The 25,625-nt window shown below is 48.8% G+C and overlaps 1 protein-coding gene across 12 annotated transcripts in view; it reads right to left on the minus strand.

Annotated features, from left to right (window-relative positions):
* Positions 1-21,629: 21,629 nt before the first annotated feature.
* TMEM269 (transmembrane protein 269) overlaps positions 21,630-25,625 on the minus strand; it is a 38,077-nt gene continuing 34,081 nt past the window's right edge. For 11 of the 12 annotated variants that reach the window (XM_034753007.1, XM_034753018.1, XM_034753014.1 and 8 more), the window contains one exon: positions 21,630-25,594. In XM_034753007.1, the coding sequence (XP_034608898.1) occupies positions 25,485-25,594 (110 nt within the window). In that variant the 3' untranslated portion in view covers positions 21,630-25,484. The remainder of the gene's footprint in view (positions 25,595-25,625) is intronic. The other variant, XM_034753009.1, reaches the window with a different exon arrangement.

Genomic DNA, 25,625 nt, shown 5'->3' on the forward strand with positions numbered 1-25,625 from the left:
ATGGTATCTTCTAGACTGAGCACCGAGTCCCATTGGGTAGATAGAAAGATTAACCTAAATAATCTCTTCAGAAGCCCCTGGAACCCCATAAGATTGGGTCCCTAATCCATGAACTATTGGAACTCATGTACAAAACTTTTCTTAAACATTACATGAATATATTGTCTGATACTATAGAATTAGAATTTCTAATCCTTATTCCATGATGAGATATCTTTGAGCTACAATGTATCTGAATTAAAACTATCTTCAGATAGATTTTTTCCTCAAAAAGCATTTTATCAAAAAATCTGATTTAAATTTAAAAAATCCAATATTTTTTTAAATCATTGATTTTTATCCACCCTGATTCCACATACTACCATAGAAAATTCCAAACTGACTTGGCCTGGTGGAGACCTCTGAGCAAAAGATACTTCAAAGAGGAAGAGAGAATGAAAAATAGGATGAAACAAAGCAAAATAAACACCTTAAACAAAATCTATGGGAGCAGGAGAAGCTGTAAATGTTTTCCAGGAAACTTGTGTCATTTACTGCCAACTCCTGCTCTTATGAATGGGAACCCCCCAGCCCCATGGCAATAAAACCGTCCCTTCAAATTCCCACCTTCAAATTCCCCACCCCAGTTTATGTGCTGTGAGGGGATAGCCTTGTGGGAGCTAAACAGCATGGGCAGAAAATCAGGCTGCTCAGTGCTGATTTATTGTGAAAGAAACGCTATTGTCTGTTCTACAGGAACACTGATCCAAAGGGCCCTGCGAGAACACACACATTAGGAAATCCCACTGCTGGGAAGGTCATGCTAAAATACAGGGATATGCTGCTGAGATGAGCAGTGAAGGGAAGTGATATGTTCATCTGTGAGTGGCTTTGCAGCTTTGGAAGCCCGTGTCTGAAGAGGCTAGTAACTGGGAGGTGAGGGAGCTCACAGCCCTTCATGCAGCTTTCCTGCCCGGAAGTCCCCGTTGTTATGATCAGGTGATTATTAACTGATCAGATTTGTGAAAGAATTGCAGGTTTCATGATAAAAAGCATGAGATTTGCTAGAGTCTTAGGGCATGCCCTACTAAAGATTTTCAGAAAAGGGGTCATCACCAGGGATCCTAGTTATCCATGATAAAAAACTAAAATTCTCTGATAAAAAAACTTGAATGAAATGCTGAACTTTCGTTTCCCAGCCACAATATATACAAGTATCACTTAAACACAAAGTTTTATTGATATACAGTAGAACCCTATTTATCTGAGCCTCCACTATCCAGCTGTCCGTATTAACCAAACCATCAGCCTCCCTGGGGCTGACTGGCTGAGACCCCAGGGCTGACCACCCGAGACCCTCCCTCCCCTCCCTCCCCTGCCTCTTAAAATAAGGAACAGAAAGCTCTGTGCCAGTCCTCCTGATTATCCGATCTGGCCTCAGTCCCAATTAGATCGGATAAACAGGGTTCCACTGTAAATTTAAAGTGCATTCAAAAATCAACCCCAAGAGGGGGAGGCTGTGCACATTGAATAAGTCAATGGTTCTCAACCAAGGGTACACGTATCCCTGGGGGTACGCAGATATCTTTTAGGGGTACATCAACTCATCTAGATATTTGCCTAGTTTTACAACAAGCTATGTAAAAAGCACTAGTGTGGTCTACAAACTAAAATTTCAACAATGACTTGTTTATACTGCTCTATGTACTATACACTGAAATGTAAGCACAATATTTATATTCCAATTGATTTATTTGATAATTATATGGTAAAAATGAGAAAATAAGCAATTTTTCAGTAATAGTGTGCTGTGACACTTTTGTATTTCTACATCTGATTTTGTAACCAAGTAGTTTTGAAATGAGGTGAAATTTGGGGTACTCAAGACAAATCAGACTCCTGACAGGGGTACAGCAGTCTGGAAAGGTTGAGGGCCACTGGACTAAGTGACACTGGTACTTTCAGTAAAATTTAGTTCAAAATTAATATGTTTTTTTCCCCCACAAAATGTAAAAACTAAAGATTCTCAGTAAAAATGCAAATTCCATATTTTCCCATGGCAAATGGATTTCTAAGCTCCTTGATCATCCTCAACTCATGCCATGTTGGCTGTGGCAGCCATTTTAAATTCCAAATGCTTTTTTTCTACTGATGTTTTTCTGGGCGGCGAACAGCAGAGGCTAACAGAGAGAGTTTGCCTGGGATCTGTCAGAGAGGAGGTACGCTAAGGGCTGCATTAGGGGGGCTGTGTTGGTAAGTATCTGAGTGTTTGTTGCTGGGACAGTTTGTCAGTTTGACTGTGTGCTTGATTGCTTGATTGTTTGTTTGAAAAGTGGGAATTGGGAGTGCTTTGTTCCAGGTGGGCCTGATTGGTATATAAGGGCAGTCAGCAGTGAACCAGCTGAGCGGCGAACAGCGGAGGCTAACAGAGGGAGGTTGCCTGGGGAGAGCTCACTGAGGCTTTCATCTGCAGGTTTCTCTGAGTAGTTCCTGCAACTGCTGAGGAAGCTCTTAAGAGGAAGGTGATATGGAAGGTGAGCGATCAGCTGTTGTAACCTGCATAGGTTGTGCCATTTTTGTCTTTCTTCCACAGGACAGAAGCGACTTTGTCTGTACAAAGTGCAAGCTGGTCTCCATATTGGAAGAGAAGGTTCAAGATCTGGAGAAACGAGTATCGACTCTGCGTTGCATAAGGGAAAATGAAGATTTCCTGGACAGATGTCAGGAGATGCTTCTACGGCCACAATGTTCTGAAGATTCAGAGCAGGCGCAGAAGGATGGTGAAGAAATTTGGCAGCATGTGACCTCCAGAAGGAGAAAGAGTAGCGTCCATGTACCAGCAATGGAGATACAGGTGAGCAATCGTTTCCATCTTCTCTCTACAGGTACTAATGCGGAAAGTGGACTAGATGACACATCTGAAAGAAGGAAGCAGAAGGAGACTCCACCAATTGGAAGGCAAAAGATGCACTGTCCTAGGGATGAGGGTTCCACAACCACCACTCCCAAGAGGAGGAGGAGGGTGGTGGTGGTCGGGGACTCCCTCCTCAGGGGGACTGAGTCATCTATCTGCCGCCCAGACCGGGAAAACAGAGAGGTCTGCTGCTTGCCCGGAGCTAAGATACACGATGTGATGGAGAGACTGCCGAAACTCATCAAGCCCTCGGATTGCAACCCCTTCCTGCTTCTCCACGTGGGAACCAATGATACTGCCAAGAATGACCTTGAGTGGATCACTGCAGACTACGTGGCTCTGGGAAGAAGGATAAAGGAGTTTGAGGCGCAAGTGGTGTTCTCGTCCATCCTCCCTGTGCAAGGAAAAGGCCTGGGTAGAGACCGTCGAATCGTGGAAGTCAACGAATGGCTACGCAGGTGGTGTTGGAGAGAAGGCTTTGGATTCTTCGACCATGGGATGGTGTTCCAAGAAGGAGGAGTGCTAAGCAGAGACGGGCTCCACCTAACGAAGAGAGGGAAGAGCACCTTCGCAAGCAGGCTGGCTAACCTAGTGAGGAGGGCTTTAAACTAGGTTCACCAGGGGAAGGAGACCAAAGCCCTGAGGTAAGTGGGGAAATGGGATGCTGGGAGGAAGCAAGAGCAGGAGAGCGCAAGAGGGGAGGACTCCTGTCTCATGCTGAGAAAGAGGGACGATCGATGAGTTATCTTAAGTGCCTATACACAAATGCAAGAAGCCTGGGAAACAAGCAGGGAGAACTGGAAGTCCTGGCACAGTCAGGGAACTATGATGCAGTTGGAATAACAGAGACTTGGTGGGATAACTCACATGACTGGAGTACTGTCATGGATGGATATAAACAGTTCAGGAAGGACAGGCAGGGCAGAAAAGGTGGGAGAGTTGCATTGTATGGAAGAGAGGAGTATGACTGCTCAGAGCTCCGGTATGAAACTGCAGAAAAACCTGAGAGTCTTTGGATTAAGTTTAGAAGTGTGAGCAACAAGGGTGATGTCGTGGTCGGAGTCTGCTATAGACCACCAGACCAGGGGGATGAGGTGGACGAGGCTTTCTTCTGGCAACTAACAGAAGTTGCTAGATCGCAGGCCCTGGTTTTCATGGGAGACTTTAATCACCCTGATATCTGCTGGGAGAGCAATACAGCAGTGCACAGAAAATCCAGGAAGTTTTTGGAAAGTGTAGGGGACAATTTCCTGGTGCAAGTGCTGGAGGAACCAACTAGGGGCAGAGCTTTTCTTGACCTGCTGCTCACAAACAGGGAAGAATTAGTAGGGGAAGCAAAAGTGGATGGGAACCTGGGAGGCAGTGACCATGAGATGGTCGAGTTCAGGATCCTGACACAAGGAAGAAAGGAGAGCAGCAGAATACGGACCCTGGACTTCAGAAAAGCAGACTTTGACTCCCTCAGGGAACAGATGGGCAGGATCCCCTGGGAGAATAACATGAAGGGCAAAGGGGTCCAGGAGAGCTGGCTGTATTTTAAAGAATCCTTATTGCGGTTGCAGGAACAAACCATCCCGACGTGTAGAAAGAATAGTAAATATGGCAGGCGACCAGCTTGGCTTAACAGTGAAATCCTTGCTGACCTTAAACGCAAAAAAGAAGCTTATAAGAAGTGGAAGATTGGACAAATGACCAGGGAGGAGTATAAAAATATTGCTCAGGCATGCAAGAGTGAAATCAGGAAGGCCAAATTGCACTTGGAGTTGCAGCTAGCAAGAGACGTTAAGAGTAACAAGAAGGGTTTCTTCAGGTATGTTAGCAACAAGAAGAAAGTCAAGGAAAGTGTGGGACCCTTACTGAATGAGGGAGGCAACCTAGTGACAGAGGATGTGGAAAAAGCTAATGTACTCAATGCTTTTTTTGCCTCTGTCTTCACAAACAAGGTTGGCTACCAGACTGCTGGACTGGGCAGCACAGTATGGGGAGGAGGTAACCAGCCCTCCGTGGAGAAAGAAGTGGTTCGGGACTATTTAGAAAAACTGGATGAGCACAAATCCATGGGGCCGGATGCGCTGCATCCGAGGATGCTAAAGGAGTTGGCAGATGTGATTGCGGAGCCATTGGCCATCATCTTTGAAAACTCATGGCAATCGGGGGAGGTCCAGGATGACTGGAAAAAGGCTAATGTAGTGCCCATCTTTAAAAAAGGGAAGGAGGAGGATCTGGGAACTACAGGCCAGTCAGCCTCACCTCAGTCCCTGGAAAAATCATGGAGCAGGTCCTCAAGGAATCAATTATGAAACACTTAGAGGAGAGGAAAGTGATCAGGAACAGTCAGCATGGATTCACCAAGGGGAAGTTGTGCCTGACTAACCTAATTGCCTTCTATGATGAGATAACTGGCTCTGTGGATGAGGGGAAAGCAGTAGATGTGTTATTCCTTGACTTTAGCAACGCTTTTGATACGGTCTCCCACAGTATTCTTGCTGGCAAGTTAAAGAAGTATGGGCTGGATGAATAGACTGTAAGGTGGATAGAAAGCTGGCTAGATTGTCAGGCTCAACGGGTAGTGATCAATGGCTCCATGTCTAGTTGGCAGCCGGTTTCAAGCGGAGTGCCCCAAGGGTCGGTCGTGGGGCCGGTTTAGTTTAATATCTTTATTAATGATCTGGAGGATGGTGTGGACTGCACTCTCAGCAAGTTTGCAGATGACACTAAACTGGGAGGCGTGGTAGATACGCTGGAGGGTAGGGATCAGATACAGAGGGACCTAGACAAATTAGAGGATTGGGCCAAAAAAAACCTGATGAGGTTCAACAAGGACAAGTGCAGAGTCCTGCACTTAGGACGGAAGAATCCTATGCACTGCTACAGACTAGGGACCGAATGGCTAAGTAGCAGTTCTGCAGAAAAGGACCTAGGGGTCACAGTGGACGAGAAGCTGGATATGATCAACAGTGTGCTCTTGTTGCCAAGAAGGCTAATGGCATTTTGGGCTGTATAAGTAGGGGCATTGCCAGCAGATCGAGGAATGTGATCGTTCCCCTTTATTCGACATTGGTGAGGCCTCATCTGGAGTACTGTGTCCAGTTTTGGGCCCCACACTACAAGAAGGATGTGGAAAAATTGGAAAGAGTCCAGCGGAGGGCAACAAAAATGATTAGGGGTCTGGAGCACATGACTTATGAGGAGAGGCTGAGGGAACTGGGATTGTTTAGTCTCCAGAAGAGAAGAATGAGGGGGGATTTAATAGCTGCTTTCAACTACCTGAGGCGGGGTTCCAAAGAGGATGGAGCTCAGCTGTTCTCAGTGGTGACAGATGACAGAACAAGGAGTAATGGTCTCAAGTTGCAGTGGGGGAGGTCTAGGTTGGATATTAGAAAACACTATTTCACTAGGAGGGTGATGAAGCACCGGAATTCTTTACCTAGGGAGGTGGTGGAATCTCCTTCCTTAGAGGTTTTTAAGGTCCGACTTGACAAAGCCCTGGCTGGGATGATTTAGTTGGGAATTGGTCGTGCTTTGAGCAGGGGGTTGGACTAGATGACCTCTTGAAGTCCCTTCCAACCCTGATATTCTATGATTCTATGATACTGATTGGTTATGGTATTAAACTATGCCCTAGGGGTTTTTTATGCATTTATATTCCTATTTTCTTAGGTGTATTAAAAACTAAAGCAATGAATTGTGATGGCTTGAGATTGTACAGCTATAATAAGAATTAACATGCTCCGTAGCGGGTCCTCACGGAGTATTTACTAACATATTAATTATATGGAAAAATAACACAAAGTTTACAATTTTCTGTTCAAGAACAGCAAGTTACACTTCTCTCTGCTAATAAGGATATTCAGATTGATCTGTGCGTAACCAGACATTGCTGTGTCTCAGAAAGACTGAAAAGGCAGTTTACCTAAACATTACGCATTACCTAATGCGAATGGAGACACAAGAAGGTCTTTCACAGTCTTCAGCATATTGAAACATCCCATCTTCTCTTCTCTAGACTAAACAAACCCATTTTTTTTTTCAATCTTCCCTCATAGGTCATGTTTTCTAGATCTTTAATCATTTTTGTTGCTCTTCTTTGGACTTTCTCCAATTTGTCCACATCCTTCCTGAAATGTGACACTCAGAACTGGACACAATACTCCAGTTGAGGCCAGTGTGGAGTAGAGTGGAAGAATTACTTCTCATGTCTTGCTTACAACATTCCCTCTAATATATCCCAGAATTATGTTTGCTTTTTTTGCAACGGCGTTACACTGTTGACTCATATTTAGTTTGTGATCACTATTATTCCCAGAGCCCTTTCCTCAGTACTCCTTCCTAGGCAGTAATTTCCCATTTTGTATGTGTACAACTGACTGTTGCTTCCTAAGTGGAGTACTTTGCATTTGTCCTTATTGAATTTCATCATATTTACTTCAGATCATTTCTCCACTTTTTCCAGATTATTTTGAATTTTAATCCTATCCTCCAAAGCACTTGCGACCCCTCCCAGCTTGTTATCGTCTGCAAACTTTATAAGTGTACTCTCTGTACCATTATCTAAAACATTGATGAAGATATTGAACAGAACCGGACCCAGAACTGATCCCTGCAGGACCCCACTCGTTATGCCCTTCCAGCATGACTGTGAACCACTGATAACTACTCTCTGAGAACTATTTTCCAACCAGTTATGCACCCACCATATAGTAGCTCTATCTAGGTTGTATTTCCCTATTTTGTTTATGAGAAGGTCATGCGAGACAGTATCAGAAGCCATACTAATGTCAAGATATACCACATCTACCACTTCCCCCCCATCCACAAAGCTTGTTACCCTGTCAAAGAAAGATATTAGGTTGGTTTGACATGATTTGTTCTTGACAAATCCATGCTGACTGCTACTTCTCAATTTATTATCTTCTAGGTGAAGTGTGGTATGCCAGAAATGGAACGCTGTTTTCTCTAATTTAACATACCCCCTGGGGGGCCTCATCTTCCCTGGGACCTTGGGTGTGTGCATGTTGGAGCAAGCTGTACAGACTGCTGGCAGTTACTTGGTGGCCATGCCTAGTACCTGTGACATGAGACACTTTCAAGAAGGAGTCAGCCTTTTCTGGAGAGGCCACTTTGGCCTGAACAAGGGGTTCAGTCCATCCACTCTCTTCTAGTCAATCTCCAATCAGCTTTATGACTTGCCATTTCCAGATTTGTCCTCTCCACCCCAGCAGGCCAGGTCCACTGTATCGGTTTGGTTATGGTGAAAAGGGGCTGATCCACAGTGATCACTGGCACTTGGCGTGGTGATGTACAATGTTCCTTATCACATCCATGGCTGGGCGAATCATTGCCACAGGCTCAGAGTCATCTGGAAGGAAGGGAAGAAGTGCAGTGCAGGCTGGGGTGAAGTCTTGCACTGGCTGTTTGCTGCCGTGCTAAGCTGCCCCGGAAATGTCTTGATCTCCACTGAAGGTATCCAGACATGCTGCAAGCCATTTGCATTTTACAGGGCTTGTGTAATGAGCTGGCCGTCAGCATGTGCAGCAGGGATGGGAGCACTGGTTTTCTGCAAGATCAATGGAAGGACAATTGTGAAGACGATATCATCAGGAAGTGATGATATAGTCGTCTTCACTGATGCTGCCGTCTCACAGCCCAGGGTGGGAATTTCACAGACAACTCCCTCCATTTGAGTACTGGGATGCTGAAAAAGTGTATTCCAGTTCCATGGAAGGAGTCTGTTGCCATGGCGGAGCTGGGATTGTGATCTATGTTTTTTAAGGCCACAGCAGTGAACAGACTAGCATGAAGCTTTAGAGGACAGACTGCATTCTCATTCTTGAAGTGTTGGCATGCATGTTTGCCATGCTGGTAGAGATAGCCAGTGCTCTGTCATAGGAGATGGACAATCCAAGTTTAAAGAAGTTTCTACTAGCTCACTTTTTTCAGTCTGTGCATAAAGTGTCAAACCAACGTAGACTGGAAAAGGCATTTCTTGAGCTTTGTTGTGGTACAAACTGCTTAATTTGTGCCATGGCTTGCTAGGGCTTAGGCCCAGCACCTCTGGGCCTGGCAGTTCATAGCCCTGGCATCTCTGGGCATGTTGTGTCAGTTAAGAACATAAGAATGGCCATATTGGGTCAGACTAAAGGTCCATCTAGCCCAGTATCCTGTCTTCCAACAGTGGCCAATGCCAGGTGCCCCAGAGGGAATGAACAGAACAGGGAATCATCAAGTGATCCATCCCGTCGCCCATTCCCAGCTTCTGGCAAACAGAGGCTAGGGACACCATCCCTGCCCATCCTGGTTAATAGCCATTGATATACCTATCCTCCATGAATTTATCTAGTTCTTTTTTGAACCCTATTATAGTCTTGGCCTTCACAACATCCTCTGGCAAGGAGTTCCACAGATTGACTACGTTGTGTGAAAAATACTTCCTTTTGTTTGTTTTAAACATGATGCCTATTAATTTCATTTGGTGACCCCTAGTTCTTGTGTTATGAGAAGGAGTAAATAACACTTCCTTATTTCCTTTCTCCACACCAGTCATGATTTTATAGACCTCTCTCATATCCCGCCTTAGTCGTCTTTTTTCCAAGCTGAAAAGTCCCAGTCTTACTAATCTCTCCTCATATGGCAGACGCTCCATTCCCCTAATAATTTTTGTTGCCCTTTTCTGAACCTTTTCCAATTCCAATATATCTTTTTTGAGATGGGGCGACTACATCTGCACGCAGTATTCAAGATGTGGGCGTACCATGGATGTATATAGAGGCAATATATTTTCTGTCTTATTATCTTTCTTAATGATTCCAATGATTCTGTTCACTTTTTTGACTGCCGCCGCACATTGAGTGGATGTTTTCAGAGAATTATCCACAATGACTCCAAGATCTCTTTCTTGAGTTGTAAAGGATAGTTACCTGTTCCATAACTGGTGTTCTTCGAGATGTGTTGCTCAGGTGTATTCCACAGTAGGTGTGCGTGCTCGCCACGTGCACCAGTGCCGGAAGTTTTTCCCTTAGCAGTACCCATAGTGGGGGTGCCCCGCTGTGACCCCTGGAGTGGTGCCTCTTTATCGCGCCATTAAGGGGGCTGCGCGCTCCCCCCACCCTCAGTTCCTTCTTGCCAGACAACTCCGACAGAGGGGAAGGAGGGCGGGATGTGGAATACACCTGAGCAACACATCTCGAAGAACGCCAGTTACGGAACAGGTAACTGTCCTTTCTTCTTTGAGCGATTGCTCCTGTGTATTCCACAGTAGGTGACTCCAAGCTATACCTGATGGAGGTGGATAGGAGTTTAAGGGTTGCCCGGGCGGAGTACCGCCCTACCAAACCCGGCATCATCCCGCGTTTGGGGGACGATCACATAGTGTGATGAGAAGGTGTGGACAGAGAACCATGTAGCAGCCCTGCAGATGTCCTGAATAGGGACATGAACCACGTAGGCAGCCGACGAGGCCTGGACTCTCGTCGAATGAGCCTTTACTATAGGAGGCAGGGGAACTCCTGCCAGGTCGTAACACGTGCGTATGCACGAGGTGATCCAGCGGGAAATCCGCTGGGTGGAGACCGGTCGCCCCCTCATGCGCTTGGCCAATGCAATAAACAGCTGAGGGGATTTCCAGAATGGCCTGGTTCTGTCCAGGTAAAAAGCCAGTGCTCTACGCACATCTAGCATGTGCAGGCGCCGTTCCTCATTGGAGGAATGGGGCTTAGGACAGAGGACCGGGAGGAAAATGTCCTGCTCTATGTGAAAAGCCAAGACTACCTTTGGCAGAAAAGCCGGGGCGAGCGGAGCTGGACCTTATCCCTATGGAAGACCGTGTACGGGGGCTCGGAGGTCAGGACCCTAAGCTCCGAGACCTGGCGGACTGAGGTGATAGCCACCAGGAACGCCACCTTCCACAACAAGTGGGACAAGAACACGTGGCCAAGGGCTCGAAAGGGGGCCCTGTGAGGCGGGAGAGCACTAGGTTCAGGTCCCAGAGCGGGACTGGGGGTCTAGCGTAAGGGAAAGCCCGATCCAGCCCTTTTAGGAACTGGGACGTCATGTGGTGTGAAAACACCGAGTGGCCCTGCATCGGCGGGTGGAAAGCCGAAATGGTTGCCAGATGCACCCTGACCGAGGAGGGCGCCAGCCCTTGGATCCTAAGGGACAGGAGGTAATCCAGGATGAATTGGACAGATGCGGAGGAGGGGGAGGAACCCTTCTCCCTCGCCCACCTGGAGAACCGATACCATTTAGCCAGGTAGATTCGATGTGTGGACGGTTTTCTACTCTCCAGCAGGGCCTGTCTAACACCCTCAGAACACCTCCCCTCCTCCTCATTTAACTATGGAGCAGCCACGCTGTCAAGTGGAGCGCGGCCAGGTTGGGATGGAGGAGACGTCCTCCCTCCTGGGAGAGGAGGTCCGGTTGAAGCGGCAGCCTGTGCGGGGTGGGCCACTGAAAGCTGCAGGAGGGTCCCGTACCAATGCTGACGGGCCCAATCCGGGACTATGTGGATAATCCGCGCCCCATCCTCTTTCACCTTCTGTAGGACCTTGCCTATCAGGGGGAAGGGCGGGAAGGCGTAGAACAGGTGGCCCGACCATGAGATTAGGAACGTGTCCGATATCGCCCCTTCACCCTCTCCCACCCTGGAGCAGATTCGTGGGCATAGGTGATTCTGGGCGGTGGTGAACAGATCTACCTGGGATCTGTAGGAAGAGCTGCCTGGCCACCTCCCTGTGTAGAGACCACTCATGCTGTTGGGAGAAAAACCTGCTCAGGTGATCCGCGAGTGTATTGCGCTTGCCGGGCAGGTGAAAAGCCCTCAGAAGGATGTTGTGGGCTATACAGAACTCCCACAGGAGCTGGGCTTCCTGGCACAAGGCCGTGGCACGTGTGCCCCCTTGTCTGTTGATATAATACATCACGGTTGTATTGTCCATTAGGACTCTGACCACCTTTCCCCCTAGGTGCTGGCTGAAGGCTACGCACACCAGGCACACCGCCCTGAGCTCCCTGACATTTATGTGTGGGGACAATTCCAAGGGTGACCATCTGCCCTGGGTTTTGAAGCCCCCCACATGGGCTCCCTATCCCAGGTCCGAGGCGTCCGACACCAGATCTAGTGAGGGAGGGGGCTCCCGGAAGGGGATACCCTGAAGCATGTTGCTCAGGAGGGACCACCATTGCAGGTCGGCCACTACATAGGGTGGCAACGTGATGACCTTGTCCAGGCCGTCCCTGGCCTGGGAATACTGGGAGGCCAGCCAGAACTGGAGGGGCCTCATCCTGAGCGTGGCATGTCGCACCACCGAGGTGCATGCTGCCATATGGCCTAGGATTTGAAGGCACACCCGGGCCGTCGTCACAGGGAAGGCCATGACCGAGGCGATGAGACCTTTGAGCGTCTCGAATCTGTCCCGGGGGAAGGAGGCCGTGGCCACCAGCGAGTCTAACAGCGCCCCTATGAAGTGTATGCGCTGAACCCGGACTAATGTGGATTTTTCCTCGTTTACCACTAGGCCTAGACTCGTGCAGGTGTCTAGCAGGAATTCCATCTGAGCCTGCACCTGGGACCGAGACTTGCCCTCGAGCAGCCAGTCGTCCAGGTAGGGGAAGATCTGTAGCCCGTTCCTCCTGAGGTGGGCTGCAACCACCGCCATGCATTTGGTGAAAACCCTGGGGGCCGTAGAAAGACCAAAGGGGAAGACCGTAAACCGGTAGTGGTCTGTCCCTACCAGGAAATGGAGGAAGCGCCTGTGGCCCTCAAAAATGTGGATATGGAAATACGCATCCTGGAGGTCCAGGGCTGCGAACCAATCTCCCGGGTCCAGGGACGGGACAATAGAGGCCAGGGACACCATGCGGAACTTGCAACGAACCAGGAACTGGTTGAGATTCCGCAGGTCAAGGATGGGCCTGAACCCACCTTTCGCCTTCGGGATCAGGAAGTACCGGGAGTAAAACCCTTTGACCTGGAATTCCTGAGGTACCCTCTCCACCGCGCCTAGGGTGAGGAGGCGCGTCACCTCCTGACTTAAAAGGAGGGCATGTTCCGGGTCCCCCGGGGCATTCTGGGACGGAGGATGGTGCGGTGAGGGTGAATCAAACTGCAGCCTGTACCCCTCCGAGATGGTACTGAGGACCCACCAGTCCGATGTTATACGGGACCAATGCACGCTGAAGGCCGATAAACGGTTGCCAAATACCAACTTTATTAACTGGGGGGTTTCCCTGGCAACAGACCAGGTGGCCCCCCGCAAAGAGTGAAAAAACGCCTCTTACCGTTCGAGGGTCCGGGGCGTGGGGCCGACCGGGACTGGTGCTGTGATCTGCACCTCTGGTCCCTAGGTCTCTTGGGCGGGGGCTCGTACCTGCCCCTTGCGGGGGGAGCCGAGGGCTGCAGTCTGGGTTTGTCCTGGGCTGGCGGGACATACAGACCAAGAGTCTCCAGGGTGGTGCGGGAGTCCTTCATCCCGTGCAGACAAGTGTCTGTCTGGTCCGCAAATAAAGCCTTGCCGTCAAATGGCAGGTCTTGCATCAGGGACTGGGATTCCACTGACAGCCCCGACAGCGAAAGCCACGACGCTCGTCGCATGGAGATAGCCGAGGCCATTGAATGAGCCGCTGTATCAGCCGCATCCGAGGCAGCCTGGGGAGCTGCTTTCACCGCCGCCGCACCCTTGTCAACTAGAGCCCTGAACTCCTTTCTGTCCTGCTCTTGGAGGGAGGGCTCGAATTTTGGGAGAGACCCCCACAAGTTGAAGTCATACCTGCTCAGGAGTGCTTGATGGTTTCCCATCCTGATCTGGAAACTTGCAGAGGAATAAACTTTTCCCAAAAGTGTCCAGTCTCCTGGCATCCTTGTCCTTGGGGGTTGGTGTGGGCTGGCCGTGGCTTTCACGGTGGTTGACGGACTCCACCTCCAGTGAGTTCGGGGTAGGGTGGGTGTATAAATACTCATGCCCCTTTCTTGGCACAAAGTATTTCCGCTCTGCCTTCTTGGAAATGGGCAGCAGAGAGGCCGGGGTTTGCCATAGTCCAATTGAAATGTTGGCTACCCCTTGGTGAAGCGGTAGGGCCACGCGGCCCGGTGCCGAGGAGGACAGGACATTAAACAAATTGTCCGACGGCTCCTCCATCTCCTCCGCCTGGAGCTGGAGGTTGGTGGCTACATGCCGGAGGAGCTCCTGATGAGCCTTGAAATCCTCCTGAGAAGGAGGGGGCGGCACCGCCATGGACTTGTCCGGTGCTGACGAGATGACTGGTATGGCCCCTAGGGCATCGGGTGGTGCCGGTAGGATGCACTCCACGTCCAGGTCCAGGTGCGGTGCCGGTGGTGCGGCCGAAGGCGCTTGGGATGTCCCAGCCACGGAGCGGGGCTTCGGCGGTGTGGGCGCCTGGGGCCATGGTGCCCATGGCACCACGGTCTTTGCCATGGCGCCCCTTGCCACTGAGCCACCTGGGGTCCTACCAGGGTTACATGTTCCTGGGGACGGTGTGGCCTGGGGAAGGATGGCTGGGAGCCGAGGTGGAGGTGGCCGAGGAGCGCATGGTGCTGTAGGAGTGGCTCGACCGCTCCCGTCCATGTCAGGTCCGGCCCCGGGATTTAGACCTCGACGACAATGAGACGTATACGTCGGAGGTACTGTCTCTAAAGTCCCATCGGTGACCGCGGCTATGATGCCTCGGTGCCGGTGACTGTCGGAATGCACTCCGAGCATGGCGCGCGTCGTGGTACGATCGGCGGTGCCGATGGCGTCGAGACCTGCTATCACTGTGGCTGGATGAGGAGTGTCGGAGAATAACAGAGTTCTCACTTTTTGTTTGGGTACAGCAAAATAGATACTTTATTTTCTCTCTATCAATTGCATAGAGGGAGAGAGCTAAACAGGTCTCTCGACAGGTAAACAATTACAGCAAGCATTTATACCTTTTGTTACAGACAATAATGAGCAACAGCTGCATTTTGTTTATATATAGGTCATTCTGATATCTTGTTTTGCTCACTAATGTAGACTCTTAGTCTACAGTCCATATTATCTACACAAGGTTGCAACAACTTCTCACACAGTTCTTTCCCACTCACCTCACACATTCCTCACTTCTACAAATCTCGCGTTATTAGGGTTACAGTTAGCCTAACTCTTGCTAACAAACTGTCATGCATTGCAATCCCCTTCCTGTCAGTTCTGTCTCTGCTTCCACAGGAGCGTCAACGCTTTCTGTCCCGGCGCCTGCGGCCCCTATGGGTTGAGGAAGACTCCAGCAACTCGCTCCCAGGCGACCCTGACAACAGAGTGGAGGTCTTTCGCGGGCTACGGGAAGGCCCCGTGGATCGAGCAGGGACCTTGACCTCAGACCTGGCCGGTGAGGGCTGGTGAGCGCCCAACGGCGGCTTTCCTCGGGACCAGGGCCCCAACTCGGGCGGCCCGCTCAGGACCGGCATGACGAGGATGTCGTGCGCTGCCTGGGCTGCCTCCGGCGTCGACGGAATCCTTATCGTCGGGGAGGCGCATGCGAACGGGACCGGACTACTCCACTGCGCGCGAGTCGGAGGTCTGGGTCCCGAGGGGGATCGTGGGCTGCCCAACTCAGGTCCGGCCTCACCCCTGTCCTTGTCTCGGCGCCACTGGGTCTTCCCTTGCCTCTTGGCAGGGGAGCGGTGCCGACTGGTGGATGGGGCTTCGCTCCGCACCGAGGACGCGGTGCCCTGGGCCGGGTCGGGTCGGTGCACCGGTGCCAGAGCCGACTCCATAAGCAGAGCCCGGAGTCGGATCTCACGTTCGCGCTTAGTCCGGGGCTTGAAGGACTTACATTTTTTACAGTGCTCACTTATGTGAGCCTGTGACGGAGCAGGGAGCGGGGAAGATTTGACCTGGGAATGTTGCGGGGGGGTTGCAGTGGGGACGTGGGACTTCCCTTGAAGGAAGCTACCTGAGCTGTAACCTGAGCCAGGAGGGGGTGGGGAGAATTAACACCTTCTGCCCGGGAGACTGAACAAAGGAGAGGAGGAGCTGGGGGAGGGGGAAGAGAGGAGCTGCAGGAGGAGTTTTGGTTTGGTTTCAGTTTGGGCTGGGTGGTGCAACGCAGGGAACCCCAAGCTGGGGTCTAAGCTCCCTGAACCTCCCAGAGGGACCTAATTGAGGGGGTCTGGTCGTACCTACACGCTCTGTTTGAGACTGTGTTCCTGTCCTTAAATAAACCTTCTGCTTTACTGGCTGGTTGAGAGTCACAGTGAATCTCAGGAAGAGGGGTGCAGGGCCCTGACTCCCCCACACTCCGCGACAGAGCCTTGCCCAGACAGCGAAGACACTCGGAGTGTGGATCGCTTCTGGGCATGGAATTGCGACAGGAGTTGCACGACTTGAAGCCTGGGGCTCGGGGCATGCCCGGGGCCAGGCCACTAACTGTAGAAACTAGTAACGGTCGAAGATCGTACTACTAAGGAGGACGCTGCAGCAAAGCTGGAGCACAAGTTCCGACTACCTTCACTGGCAAGAAGGAACTGTGGGTGGGGGAGAGCGTGCAGCTCCCTTTATTGTGCGATATAGAGGCGCCACTCCAGGGGTCGCAGCGGGGCTCCCCCACTACGGGTACTGCTAAGGGAAAAACTTCCGGCACCGGTGCACGTGGCGAGCATGCACACCTACTGTAGAATACACCTGAGCAATCACTCGAAGAAGAACAGCTAATTTGGACCCCATTATTTTATATGTATTGTTGAGAGTATGTTTTCAAATGTGCATTACCTTGCATTTATCAACATTGAATTTCATCTGCCATTTTGTTGCCCAGTCATCCAGTTTTGTGAGATCCTCTTCACAGTCTGCCTGAGACTTAACTATCTTGACTAGTTTTGTGTCATCTGCAAATTTTGCCACCTCACTGTTTACTCCTTTTTCCAGATCGTTTATGAATATGTTGAACAGGACTGGGCCCTGTACAGACCCTGGGAGACACCACTATTTACCTCTCTCCATTCTGAAAACTGACCATTTATACCTACCCTTTGTTTCCTATCTTTTAACCAGTTACCGATCCATGAGAGGACCTTCCCTCTTATCCCATGACAGCTTACTTTACTTAAGAGCCTTTGGTGAAGGACCTTGTCAAAGGCTTTCTGAAAATCTAAGTACACTATATCCACTGGATCCCCCGTCCACATGCTTGTTGACCCCCTCAAAGATTTCTAGTAGAGCACTCCTGCCGACAAAGCACTGTTCACACCAGCACTTAATGTCAACAAAACTTTTGTTTTTCGGGGTGTGTGTTTTTTTTAACATCTCCGAACGAGAAAAGTTTTGTCTTTCACTCGCCAGTGTAGACAAAGCCTTACTTTTGCAAGCACTGATCTCTCAGCTGAACTGCATGCCTGTGGACTTGAGGATCTATGTCCAGGGTAGACGCTTCATGCAAATCTTCTGACGGTATGTTCATTTCACAAATACAGCACACTTCTTTTTCTGGAGATACTTTGTGTTGGTCACTTAAACGAGTGAATTTCCCTGCAGTTCACCAGTGTGAACTACAGCTTTCTCAGCCTTTTTCCCCTCAGCCGTTATAAGTTTGTTCCTTTTAAACTTGACACAGAGGATTTGTACCAACATCCATTGTTACCATTCAAAGACTTTTCAATGCCATCAGCATCTGTGATACATGAAGGGGGGTGGGAGTAGCTCTCTTTGATGGACATCCAGCTAGCCAGTTAGCTGTAAAATCTCTCTTATTAGCTGTTCTCTGCTTGCTTTACCTGTAAAGGGTTAACAAGCCCACAGGTAAAAGAAAGGAGTGGGGACCTGACCAAAAGAGCCAATGGGAAGGCTAGTACTTTTAAATTTGGGAAAGAAACTTTCCCTTTGTTGTTCTCTGGGCTGCAGGGACCGAGCAGCCATGCTGTGTAAGGCTTGAACTAGGGTTACCATCAGTCCGTATTTCCCCGGACATGTCCGGCTTTTGCGTCTCTAAATAGCCGTCTGGGAGGAATTGGTAACAAGGTTAAAATGTCCAGGGGTTTTTTCTCCCTCGCCTCCCTCCCTCCCTCCCTTCCATGCAGAGTGCGGCTGCTGATTGGGCGGCTGGGCCGATTGACCCACTCCCATTGGCCTCCAGCAGCCAGAGCCCTCCCCTGCTCCCCCCCCCTCTGTCTGCAGCCCTGTGTAACACAGAAACCGACCCACCGGGCAGCGTGTTTTGCAAACACGTGGAGCCGGAATGGTAAGGGGAGTCCGGGGGGGGGGGCAGTCAGGGAGCAGGAGAGTGTTGGATGGGTCCCCAGCCTCTACCTGCCACACCCTCCCGCGCGTCCCCCCCGTAGACCCCCCCTCCGCCTGCTTGTACTGCCAGAGCCAGCAGCAAGTGCTGTCTGCTGCCCCCGGGTCCTAGCGTCCCCCATCCACTAATGGGAAGACAGGCTGCCCTAACCCTGCCCTTCCACCCTAGCCCTGAGCCTCTCCAATGCCCCAAACCCCTCAGCCCCAGCCCTCATCCCTCTGCACCCTAATCCTCTGCCCCAGCCCTGAGCCTCCTCCTGCATCATGAACCCCTCATCCTCAGACCCACAGCCCTCACCCCTGCATCCCCTCCTATTCCCAAACTCCCTCCCCCCACACATCCCCTCCTGCCCTCAAACTCCCTCCCAAAGCCTGCACCCCCTCCCTCTGTACCGCCTCCCACCCCCAAACTCCATCCCAGAGCCTGCACCCCTCACCCACCCCCTGCCCCAGCCTGGAGCCTGCACCCAAACTCTATCCCAGAACCTGCACCCTGCACCCCTCCTGCACACTAATCCCCAGCCCAGGACCTGCACCCCAGACCTCCTCCCCCCTCCCAGAGCCTTAGGCAGGTGGGGGGGGGGGGGTTCTGGGCACCACCAAAATTTCTACAACCCTGTCACCCATGCAAGTGGATAAGGGTCAGGGCAGTTAGGGGACAGGTAGGGTCCTAGGGGTTGGGGGTTCTCAGCAGGGGGCAGTCAGGGGACAAGAAGCAGGGGGTGTTGCGGTTCTGCGGGGGGCAGTCAGGGGGTGGGAAGTGGGAGGGAGTGGATGGGGCAGGGGCGGGGCTCCCCCCATGTCCTCTTTTTGATTGTGGAAATATGGTAACCCTAGTTTGAGCCAGGTATGAAAATTCATCTTCCATACCTAGAAGAAATGATTTGGATAGGGAAGGTTTAGTTAGACACAATCAGGTTTATTTTTTATTTTGGCTTGTGAATCTCCTCTGTGCTAACCCCAGATGCTTTTGTTTGCTTGTAAACTTTAAGCTGAACCCCCAAGAAAGCTTATTTGGGTGCTTGATTTTTGGAATTGCTCTTTTAAAATCTAGCAAAAGCCTAAGTTCCAGATGTATTTTCTTTCTTTTTGTTTTTAATAACATTTACCTTTTTTCAGAACAGGATTGGATTTTTGCTGTCCTAAGAGGTTTGTGCATATGCTGTTTGATTAGCTGGTGGCAACAGCAAATTTCCTTTGTTTTCTCTCTCATCTGTTCCCGAGGGGGGGGGGGGTGAAAGGGCTTGAGGGTACCCCACAGGGAGGAATTCCCAAGTGCTCCTTCCTAGGTCCAAGGGATTTTTTTACATTTGGGTGGTGGCAGCGTTTACCAAGCCAAGGTCAGAGAAAAGCTGTAATCTTGGGAGTGTAATACAAGCCTGAAGTGTCAAGGCTGAATCCCCACTCTGTCACTCCAAGTGCAGGAAGTGGGGGCCCACAAGGATTTTTAAAATGAATACTGGCCACTCCAGGCCTGTATTACAGGATGTCCATCAAAGGGAGCTACTTCCCCCACCCCTTCATGTATCACACCATCATCTAATACATATATGTCTGTGGATATGTGATGTGCCTTCAGCTTATGGGAACATCTGATATTTTCTAGGAGAGTTTGATAGCCACATCAGACATGCTCTCTTTTTGAGTCTGCTGGATTAATCAACTCTGTACCTGTCTCTTCCTGACAAAGTACACACTTGCCCCAGTCAATAGAGGAATGGGTCTCTCTTGATGGACCTGCTCTTGAACAAGCTTGTCTAAAAGATACATTTGAAGCACCAGTAATAGCCGATAATAATCTAATATCTTTCTCTACTGTATTCGGTCAATACCACCCAATCACCAAGATGCTTTCACACAACCAAAGTAGCATCTGAAAGAAAAAGAGAAATGTGATTAAATTCTGCCAAGACCACACTGACAATCAACATTAGTACAAAATGTGTCCTTACGCCAATGTTAAGGTCACGTTGAAGCAAAACCAAGAATACAGCCCTTGTATGTCCAACTGTAAAGCAATGTTCTTTGCCAATTATGGAAATGTTGTTAAAATGGCTGGCACAGCCAACACAGCATGAGTTGGCAATGGCCCCATCTCTGAAACTCATTAAGTCATGCCCTATGACTGTGACAAGTTTCACGCTTTTATCATAAAGCCCATAAGTCCTTTTTTTTGGGGGGGGGGGGAACAAATCTGTATGGCTATATGAATTACCTCCAGCTAGGGAGATGGTGATGTTTATCATTAACCAAAAGGGGCTCATTTATCGCTGGCAATGCTTCTCAGCCATTAGTATTAGGGATGAATTTAGCCATTGCAGGGAATTTTATCCAGCTGATAGCACAACGCCTGCAGGGAAAAGCAGATTTCCTCCTTGGCCAAGTCATTTACTTCTCCCAGAGGTGAGGCCAAGTCAAATAGTGCCATCTATGACTTAATGCTTTCTGGGAGCGTGAGACGCAAGCTCTCCTTGTGACAGGGTTACCCTCACCGTTAAATAAATTGTGCCTTATTCCAGTCTAATTTGTCTAGCTTCAGCTTCCCCTTTGGATCTGGTGATACTTTTGTCTGCTAGATTGAAGACTCCTCTGTTCTACATCACTAGCAATTTTTAATTCAAGATTGCATGTTTTTCTGAGCTCTGCTCTAGTTCGAACACAGAGACGTCCTATGATCTGCGTTATACAGGGCAGGCTGGGTGACCACAGTGGACCCTTCTGGCTTTAGGACCTATGACCAGTGTGTTTGTCACGTTGCTGCTCCTTGGTAGCAGCAATGGTTTTATTATGGTTGCGGTCAGCTTTTCAAGACAGCCTTCTTTCTGCTGTAAGGGCAGCGATAACACCAGGCTTCTGCCATTAGGTGGAAATTGTGTGCTATTAAAATACTGACCGGGTCAAAACTGCATGACACATGATAAATACTGGCCTTTCAAAGCACATTTACCAGAAGGAGGGATTTGGGTTTGGTTTTTTTTTAAACACACAGGGAAAGTAGGGGGTAGGTGTGTTAATACCGTTTCCAAACTTGGATCCATAAAGAAATACGGATTTAGGGGCAATTCTTTTGGCCTAAGAGACTTCACCAAGATCACAATGCAAGTCAGCAGTAGAGCGGGGAAGCAGTTCTACTATGCTATCCTTTGCTCCATCTCCTGCCTGGTATCTTCAGGAAAGTGTTCTCTTGCCTCGCTGGTCTGCTTTTAGCAGTGGGGTCATGTGACAGTGCTGGAATTCCAGTCTCCCATGGGAATGTTTGCTATACCTCTTTGCATGCTAATAAGCCAGCCGTTCTGCCAACACCCAGCCAAGCAGGGAACTCACTTTTGTCAAGCTACAGTGAGCAGAGTTATATTCCACAGATTCCTGTGTTTGAAGGCAAGAATTGTGGAAGATTTTCCTCACATGCTTTCAGTCTCCAGCAGCTTTCCTTTCCAGGAGCAAACAGATTTACAGACAAAGCACAGCCTTGATGTTTTTCCCAAAAATTTTATTTCCAGAGATTGAACTTCAATTTCAAGTACAATTTTCCATTCCTGTGCCCTTTCCCCAGATAAAGCAAATGCAGGGGGGAAATAAAATACATTTCACTACAGTGATCAGTAAAAAATAAATATTATAAAACTCCTGGACATCAAGACTTCAGGTCATATTTTAAAAGAGCTGGTACAGATGATTTTCTTCCCCACCAAAGATTTGATCAATGGAGGAGAAATGAGAGAGTTCTGTCCCCACAGTATTCAGGTGAGGATGGAGCTAATTCTCTTTAAAATATATTCAGGACTTCAACAACAATAAAAACCCACACCACAATTACTGCCTTATAATAAATTACTATGTACATTTGTGATACATCTGCCAATTGAGTGTTCTCTTGTTCACATTTCAATTGCAGAACAGAACAGCTTCGCGAGTCTCCGGTCTCGCACACCCCAGCTACAGATGAGCTACAGTCCATTTTGTCATGCGGCTCCTTGCTTGGTGCTTTTGCTCTCTCAAACCCATGAGTTGTGCCAACAAATGTGCAAACAAAAGATGGTGACATGGAAGTAATACCAGATGTAGTCACAGCATCAGATAAGGTGCCATGTTTAAAAAACCCTTGGGAAGGGCCAGAGCACTCTTGGAGTGAAGGCTATGCCTAGTGGCAAAGCTTCTGGGTTTTTTCCCAGTTGTGCATGTGTTGTGATAAGATACCATATGGGTTGATTCCTAGCTACTCTCTCTCCTTGCTCCACTCCGGGGGCCGGGGGAGGGCGGTGCGGTGGGTACTGATGGCCTCATAATGGAGCCATTCTTTGGCTGCAGAGGTTGCAGCAATACACTGCCACTCAAATCAGCCACAGCGGCTAGGCCTGAGCTTAGGCACTCCCTCCTCCAGGGGTGTGAGCAGCCACAATGCGAGAGAGACTAGAGCTCCAAAAGGCACTTCGGAGCACAGCTGGGAAGCTACTGTTTAGCCTTTACCCCCTCTAGTCACAGGACCGAGTTCAGATTCTTCTAAGGATGTTGATGCAATCAGAATTAGGGACCCAATGGCTCGAAAACAGTCAAGTGCACCTCTGCTTTGACCCACGCAATAGCTCCCACATGCTACTGTGCCCGAATAGCACTGGTGAATGCAAGGACTGCTCTACTGGCCCTCCTGGGGCATGCAAGTGACTCATTTGTCATTCCGAGACTCGAACACAAAGTAGCCGAAATATCAAGGTCTGGCACTGTGAAATGCTGAGCACCTTTCAGTTCCCAGTGAAGTCAGTTGCATCTCTCAGGAGGCATTCAGTGCCTCGCAGGATCAGGCCTCTAGAGAGGGAGCTTCAAGGTGCAGGACTTGCTTCAGCAGTTCTCATTAGTCTGCTTCTCCGGAGGCACACTTTGAAGGTGAGGCTTATTTTCACAACCCTAGAGAAGGTAGGAGGCAGAATCTAGGTGCTTACATGACCTGCTTTCCCCGTTCCCAGACAGCTCAAGTGAGAAAACCTCAACCTTTATAAGAACACGCATTTGTAAAAAAAATTAAGGCAGAAGGATCTTACCCCAGTAGTTTGGCTATTTTCTTTTCAAATGCACTCTCAGACTGAATCGTTCATTAGGACACCAATGTTAAAAACTAGTTAATCTAATGGTTATTTTAATTAAACTTCTTTATCGGAATCAGATCATAACTTGTCAACTGATGCCATAACTTTAACTTCAAGGGCCTGATTTTGGTCTCACACCAGCTTTCCCCAGATGCTAGTCTGACTTCAGTGGTGTTACTCCAGATTGACACCACAGCAAAGAGATCCGAATCAGGTCTCAAGTGGTTCCAAACATTTGTTTTACTGTTTTGCAATAGTTTTTGATCTAGCTACGCCCGGACTGACGTAGGTGCATATGTATTAGGTCAATTTCCCTGGTCTGTCATCTGGAGTGAAGTTCTGAGCCTCAGACTTAGTCCAAGTTATGTCCAGGGAGAGGTTTTCACATTATCAAGACAATTCACAGTTGGGTAAAGTCCCTTCACCAGCGAAGTTTAGATAGTGGGCCGAATTCCTACCTCAGTAGGTACAACTCCAGTAAAAGCAATAAAGCTGCACCTGGGCCAAGTTCAGACCTGGTGCAACTCCACATCCTTCAATGTAGTTACACCAGGATCCCAAACATTTAAGAGGTTATTCTTTATCCCCTGGTCTGCAAGACATTTTTCCCTTCTCAGAGGCAGGTGCTTTGTAGTGGGATAGTCATAACTTTCCTTCCTTCCGCACAGGATTCTCTGAAATGGTAAGGTCCCACTGCAGTGGGGTTTTGGTCTGGTATACTGTATGTATGGTTATACGTTTCAAGTACAAGCTAGTCTGATTACTTCTATGTGAGTGTTAGAGTAGTTGGTGGTTACAATTTATAATATATAGCTCTCAAATTTCAATGGGGAGCTGTTCATAATTATCTAAAATAGTCAAATAACCAATCAACACTATTCTACATTTTAGGGATCCCAGTTTTCTCAGCCTAACTCTGATGAGAAGCCAAGGCCCTTGGAGCAGGATAAAAGCCCAGCTACAGTATCTGCAGAAAATATAGGACTAGGTGGAAGCAATGGAAGCCATGTGCTTATGTTCAGTTAGTCACTGGCTCTTCTAAAGTGACATGTCCTGGCTGTGCCCCTGCCCTGCGCCACCTCTAGAAAGGGGCGGGACGTTTTCATCTTTCGGGCAAATGCAAACGCTGTTGTTGAGAAGGTCTGAGAGCAATTTCAAATTGCCCTCCGTGATCCATTAAGAAAAAAGCCATCTGTTCTGCTCTCCTGTGTATTACAAATATACAAATAAACTTACTCTAACTACTTTCATGCCATTTCATTGGGTTAGGACAGGGGAGCCCAACCTACAGGCCACCAGAGCATTTCATAAGGCCCACATCTTGCTTCAACACAATATATGGAATGGCCGATTCATTAGCGTTTTGTCGTTTACATCATTTTAGTTTACACGAGTGTGTAAATAGACAATACTGTACATAGAAACAACCTAGCTAAATACATATGAAACAAGCTGAACTTCAAATATAAATCAATACAGGTGCCTTGAAATCTGATTAAAACCTGTCGAATCGGTTTGGCCCACCCAAGGTCGTGCTTAAGTTCCTGTGGCCCTCCCGTGTAATAAGGTTGGGCACCACTGGGTCAAGATGTTAAGCAGCAGTTTTCAAATCAACATCTCAGTGCTTAAGATACCAATCTCAGTGCTTCTGATACTGATCTCAGCCTTCCTGGGCTTCTTCCAGAGCCACAGCTGAGGTTGGGCCCGTGGGGTCGTTAGAGGAACCCCCATCGTGGGTGGCTACTGCCCTACAACTCTAGAAGAAGCAAATAACTTCGTAAATTCATGATTTTAAGCATAATAAAAATCTGAAAATGAATTTCTCAACTTAAATCCATACAGTATCTTTTTGTAAGGAATATGTACACTCACATCTACAGCAAACCCTCAAATATCTGGGAGAGTTTAAATGAAGTTTCCCCATTAACAAGCGTTAAACTTCACGTTAGTTATTACATGTGGTGTCAGAGAGCAGGCACTACATGAACACTTTGAAACACGCAGGGGAACTGCAGGAGCTGCGTTAACACTACTCCAGTTTGAAAGTGTTATTTGAAGTGACAAGACATCCCGTCGCTGTTACTTTCAAGTATAGATGATCGCAATGATGAAACCTTTAGTAAGGATTAGGCAACTCATGGATGTTAACACAGGATAAGTCTTCATTTAGGTCACAGGTGTTGCCTTTGGCAGGTTATCATGGTGACACATGAAGCTGTCATCATCTACACAATACCAAGCGTGCAGTTAAACTTTGCAGCTCCACAAGGCGACTGGGAAGAAGATGTAAGTAGTAGACCAAACGAGATAGTAGAGAGAGACTATTGAATAGGAAGAGAACAAAACCATCAGGATACCTGCAACAGGAAAGTAGCACAGAAAAGTAGG

This window comes from Trachemys scripta, chromosome 19 (genome assembly GCF_013100865.1).
Source record: "Trachemys scripta elegans isolate TJP31775 chromosome 19, CAS_Tse_1.0, whole genome shotgun sequence".
Classification (NCBI taxonomy): domain Eukaryota; kingdom Metazoa; phylum Chordata; order Testudines; family Emydidae; genus Trachemys; species Trachemys scripta.